Source organism: Microtus ochrogaster, unplaced genomic scaffold (assembly GCF_000317375.1).
Source record: "Microtus ochrogaster isolate Prairie Vole_2 unplaced genomic scaffold, MicOch1.0 UNK25, whole genome shotgun sequence".
Classification (NCBI taxonomy): domain Eukaryota; kingdom Metazoa; phylum Chordata; class Mammalia; order Rodentia; family Cricetidae; genus Microtus; species Microtus ochrogaster.
This window is the reverse complement of record NW_004949123.1, coordinates 338,635-344,206: the sequence shown is the minus strand read 5'-3', so window position 1 is coordinate 344,206 and position 5,572 is coordinate 338,635. Positions and strand designations below refer to the sequence as shown.

Here is a 5,572-nt window from a genome sequence, read left to right as displayed (position 1 = left end):
TTCAAATACTAGGGTCTCCTTTGCCTGGCCTCTTGGGTTCCCCACAAGCCAAGTGTGTGACGTTTCAGATGGCACCTCTTCCAGAAGGGCTGGTGTATCCAGATCCACCACCCTGGCCATTCAGCTCTTGCAGCCTGCCCTCTCCCCACTTTCCACCCTTGCCAGCCTTCCTTTCCATGAAGATGTCTGTCCTGTTCATAGCAGGCAGCTCTTGGTCTCTTGTACATCATTGCCCTGAACCCCTTGCCTTCCAGTTTTCCTGCTTTATCCTGGCTTCATCACGGTTACCCAGTTCATAGGCCTGGGACATAGTTTTCTCCACCAATATTATGGAGATAGACTTTAGCTTCCTTCCTGTCTTAAATCTCTCTTGTGTCAGAAGGCGTGGCTATCTGGCTTCCGTGGCCTGGACTCCAAAAGGACACTCAACATACCCACTCATGTGCGTCTCCACTCACCCCCGCGTGGGCCTCCTACATGCGGTCTCATCATACCGCGCCCCTTAAACTGCCGCTGCCTTATTCCCCCTGTCTCTTTGTGTGGGGCCTGCATCTGCCTTCCCATCCGCGCTCCCCAGTTATTCCAGCAGTTCCAGTGAGCAGGCATTTGTCCCTTGCTTTCTCAGCATCCCTTTCATATGAACACTGCGTCTCCAGGGATGAACGAGCCTTCTCTTTTAGACGTTGCTCTCTGCGGGAACGTGGAGTATGGTTGTTCTGGACTCTAACATTGAGCTTCATCCATGGAGGTGGCAGATTATACAGCATTCCTGGTCTCAGATGCCACCTTGAGACTAGACCAAGCCCCTTCTGGAAAACTGGTCTGGGTGAGATGGACATCGGAGCATCTCGGACATCCAGTGAAGTCTGTCTAGGAATGGGGTGAAGGAGGGAGGCGTGTGGCTTGGCTGCTCACAGAGCAGAAGGCAGAACATGAAACAGGTTCCTGGTAGCAGCCCCACCTGTGTTAGCTCAGAAATCCTGTCTAGAGGGGAATTTGGTGTAGAGGGGCCTGTGTTGACTTTTCCCAGTCTGTGTACCCTTCAACTTTGAAGTCTTTATAGTGGTAGAGTTTGCAGCTCTTATCAATGTGGGTCTTGGGTAGTCTGGGTGCTATCTCACTATGTTTGTGGAGTAGCCTGAAGATGGGGGTGCCTCTGAAATCTGGGCATCCAGCCAGAAGGAGTCCCATTCTATAAAGACTACAAGGATGGGCACTGGCTAGATCGGCGGTGGCCTGCTCTCCAGAATGAGGTGCTTTGTGTTGCTCCTGGCTGTCCTTGCCATCTCTCAGAGCCATGCGCTCACCAGGTGAATGTTGGATGCTGGGGGGAGGGGGAGGGCATCTCATAGACCCTCCACGGGCAGGTGGATGGCTGCTCTTCCATCCCTTGGTTCCCTTGGGGAGATTCTACAGGGCCTGCTGTCACTTCTGTCTTTGCACGTTGCATGTGATTCTGAGGACAGAAAGCCTGGGGTTAGGAAGGCATGGTTTCTAGACCCAAACTGCCTGGCACTTGGCCCTCAGTCCCCTCACCCACTGGACAGTCTGTGCCTTCTCTTCTTCAGCTGCCATGACATTAGGGTCATTGTAGTGCCCATCTTTTAGGGCTGTTATGAGACTGCATGAGTTAATATTTGTAAAAATGCTTCAAATAGTTCTGGACATATGGTAGGAGCTATATATGCATCCATTAAAATAGATTTCTTGGTGTATGCGCTCCTGTAGAGAGGTCTGTAGGTTCTTCTCCAAAAGTAACTAGGACATCACCTATACTGCCATAGACTGGGGGACTTGCATTTTATAGATGAGACCACTGTTCAGGGAGAGAGCCTGAGCTGCCCGACACCATGCGACCAGCCTGGCTGGGCTTGCACCCTTGCTGCTCCCGTCCCCAACCCAGGTGCTCAGGTGTGTTCTGTCAAGGCCTGATCTCACAGAAGATGGATTGGATCCCTGAGAAGAGGTTGAGTGTCTTGGTCCAGTGAGGGCTCTCTGGGAGGGGGCGTGTACTGAAGTTTTCCCAGGTCCAAGGTTTGCTGGCTGATGTTGCTGGCTGCTATACGAGAGACAGGGCTGGAACTGAGGATCATGGGGTGGATTCCAGGCAGGGCTGGCCTCCTGGCTCTGCATGAGGTAGACGCTGCATTCTCTCTGTAACTCTCTGGAAGAAGAGGGTCCTGAAGCCACTACGCTTCGGTCATCTCAAGTTGTCTTCTCAACCAGCTCTAGGAAGACGACAAGGTCGTTACAAGTTTTAGGGACTGTGGGATGCACACAGTTCTATTTCAATCTACAGGGGAGAAAAATGATCGTATGGTCAAATGCAGAATAAAAAAAGTGTTGGAAAGGCAGAATTAGCCCTATTGTATAAGAAGAAACTGAAGATAAAGGCACTCAGACCCTCCAATGTGAAGATCAGAGAGCTTTGACAGCCCCCACCCCCCGCAGTGAATTACAGGGAACTTGGGGAGTCTCCTGGCTCAGGGACTTGGCAGTTTTCAGGTTGCCAAGGAATATGGCAGAACTGGGTCCAGAATGGTTTCTTCTGCAGTTTTCTCTTTTCTTCTTTTCTTCTCCCCCACAACTTTTTTCCAGTTGACTTGCATGCATGACCCCAAACTTTAATTGGGCAAAGAGGTCCCGTTTGAGGTCCTGCTCTTGCTAAAACGGCTTCCGGTCACTTTAGAGAAAACACTACCAGAGAGAAAAGAAAAGGGGTTGGCAAAGGGTGGCACCAATGCCACATAGGTGCCATGGTGTAGGAGACATAGAGAGCTCCTTCTGTGTCCTTTCCAATATGTGTCTTCTGTGCCTTGGCACACAGTAAGGTAACAGAGAGCATTTGGTGACCGGGTAAGTGATGGTGTTCCCAGTGTCTTTCAAACCATTAATAACAAGACTCATGACTTCATGTGTCATTCAGCCAATACAGCGAGTCTCTACCATACTGGAAAAGAAAAGGAGAGAGAGGGGCCAGGGCAGTGTGTTTAATGAAGCTAGACAGTGACCTCTAAATCAACATAGAATCTATGATTTTACTTTGAGTTATGATTTTAATAATTGGAAATATCCATTGCCTGTGGAATATTGGCCAGAGGCTGGACTGGGAACAACAGGGTGGGGATGGTTTGTGCAGCCCAGACTCCTTTACTCTGAGTTCACCCCCCACTCCTCAGGATCCCTCTGCACAAAGGGAAGTCTCTGAGGAACACCCTGAAGGAGCATGGGCTGCTGGAGGACTTCCTGAGGACGCACCAGTCTGAGTTCACTGAGAAGGGCTTTGGCACCGGCATCGTGGCCAGTGAGCCTCTGACCAACTACCTGGATGTGAGTGTTTCTGCAGGCCCTCTCAGGAATGGATTCTCATGTTCCTAGGTTCCTGCCTTGCCAGACCATTCCCTCTGTCAGGAATTGTGGAGCCTGTAAGTCGTGGAGGCCACCTCCCTGCCTGCCACCAGTAGCTCTGCCATGGGCCAGCAGATCCAACAAAGTCAGCTCTTCTGTTCTTCAGGGCTCCAAAAGCCTTGCCGGGACAGGTCTAAGTTCCAATGAACTGCTTCCTTGGACTAGGGGGAACCACATTATAGTGTGTGGTCATCAGATCTGGTGACAGCAGGGCAAGATGTCACCACAGCTACTGAGTGAGGCATGGATTGCATTTTTCTCCTCTCCCCACCCAGGGGAGAAGACCGTTGAGCACTGTCCATTTCTGGAGTCCCCTCCCCTGTCACTCTTGACAGCAAACAGCCTGTGCTTTTATGCCTGTGCTTTCTCTTCTATATCTAGGTCACAGTTCTTCCCCAGCCTCCAGGGTACTGGCAGGAGGCAGGGGGGCAGGAACTTGGCTGGGCTCCTGGGACTCTGCCCTCAGCAGATGCCCACCTCTGTGGCTGGCTTCTTGGCAGGATGATCTGCTCTCTTTCCCAGGCAGGACTTTACTGCCAGTCTGTAGTGCACTTCTGAGTTGAAGCCAGCACTGCTGTCAGGCTTGGGGTAGGACGGCAGAGAGACTGAAGAAGAGCCCTCCCTGTGGAGCGGGCACGGCCTTTCCTTTTCCCCCACTTGATGACCCCCTTCTCAGGTCTCTGAGTAGAAAACACAGGACCCACGAGAGTCTGTGTCTGGCATCAACTCCCTAGCGCCCCCAGCCCCTGACTGTACCTCTAACCAAGAGCTGTCTGTCCTTAGAGTGAGTACTTCGGAACGATCTACATCGGGACACCGCCACAGGAGTTCACGGTGGTGTTTGACACAGGCTCCTCGGAGCTCTGGGTGCCCTCTGTCTACTGTAACAGCAGAGTCTGCCGTGAGTGACCTCCCAACCCTGTCTCTTCTTTTCCGGCCTCCCAGATGAGGAAATGGAGGTCTAGAGAAGACCTTGGCTAAAGTTACTCAGATAACAGAGAAAATGGGCATGGGAACCCCACACCTAGTTTTCTTCTCTTTTGTGTTTGAAATTGTACAGGTGGAGGGGGTGGGTGGGCTGGGCTTTCTTGACTAAACTATGGGACCGTGATGCCAAAAGACCAGATTGCTTGGTTTCCACAGAAAGAATGGCTGATCCATAGCTCTATTCTTACAAGGTCTGGTGAGGGTTTCCACTCTGTTTGGGAATGTTGAGGGCAAGCTGACACCATGGATCCACTAATCTGGGTCTTTGTTGCAGAAAAACATCACCGCTTTGACCCGTCCAAGTCCTTCACCTTCCAGAACCTGAGCAAGCCCCTGTTTGTCCAGTACGGTACTGGGAGAATGCAGGGTTTCCTGGGCTACGACACTGTCACAGTAAGTGAGGTGGCAACAGCCTGGGCTCGCCCCACCTTTCCCTGTAATTATCTCCCCTGAGAGACACCCTGGTTCCAGTGGGTTGTGCATTTGGTGCGATCCCTTGGGTCCTGTCCACTGGATGGCTCACTGGGTGTGGAGGTCCCACTGATAGCCTTTTGTATAATGTTCCCTTCCTTCCTCCGTTGCTTATTGTTTCTGTTCTCAGAGCCCCACCCGAGTGCCTCCCCCAGTTCCTGGTGTTCATTTCCCCATCCTGGCCAGATTTGGCCTGTGTCACTCAGTTTACTCCGTGAATCCTCTGCCTATGGTCATGCCTCCTCTAGCTCCCTTCCCTGTGGCCTGTTCCATCCCAGGCCTTGGCTTCACGTCAGAATGTCACTCTCTCATCAAGGTCTCTCACCAGCCTATAAAATCACACACTGCCTATGACCTCACCATGATTTGTTTTCCTTCTGACGGCTCATTGTCCCCTGTGCCATATCACTGCTTTTAAAAATTCACTGTTGTTCTCTTCTGTTGGATAAAATGTTCCTCAGGGCAGGGGCATTTTTTTTTTTGTCCATTGTTACATCCTCAAAGCCTTATACCTGGCACATCGGAGACCCTTAATAGTAGTTTATAGGCTGAAGCAAAGAAAACAGAGCTATTCCTTAGCACCTGGTCACCGTTCATTTACCCACACCACGAATGCTTGCTCTAGGAAGACAGTGGTGGGCAGGAGGAGAGTGGACTCTCTCTAGGAAGACAGTGGTGGGCAGGAGGAGAGTGGACTCTCTCTAGG

At 51.4% G+C, this 5,572-nt stretch overlaps 1 protein-coding gene across 1 annotated transcript in view; it reads left to right on the top strand.

Moving 5' to 3' along the window:
• The first annotated feature begins 658 nt into the window (after positions 1 to 658).
• The window catches only part of LOC102000391 (chymosin-like), an 11,659-nt gene continuing 6,745 nt past the window's right edge, over positions 659 to 5,572 (top strand). The window contains exons 1-5 of the mRNA XM_026789612.1: positions 659 to 705; positions 3,180 to 3,330; positions 3,990 to 4,084; positions 4,194 to 4,309; positions 4,670 to 4,788. Coding sequence (XP_026645413.1) covers positions 659 to 705; positions 3,180 to 3,330; positions 3,990 to 4,084; positions 4,194 to 4,309; positions 4,670 to 4,788 — 528 coding nt within the window. The remainder of the gene's footprint in view (positions 706 to 3,179; positions 3,331 to 3,989; positions 4,085 to 4,193; positions 4,310 to 4,669; positions 4,789 to 5,572) is intronic.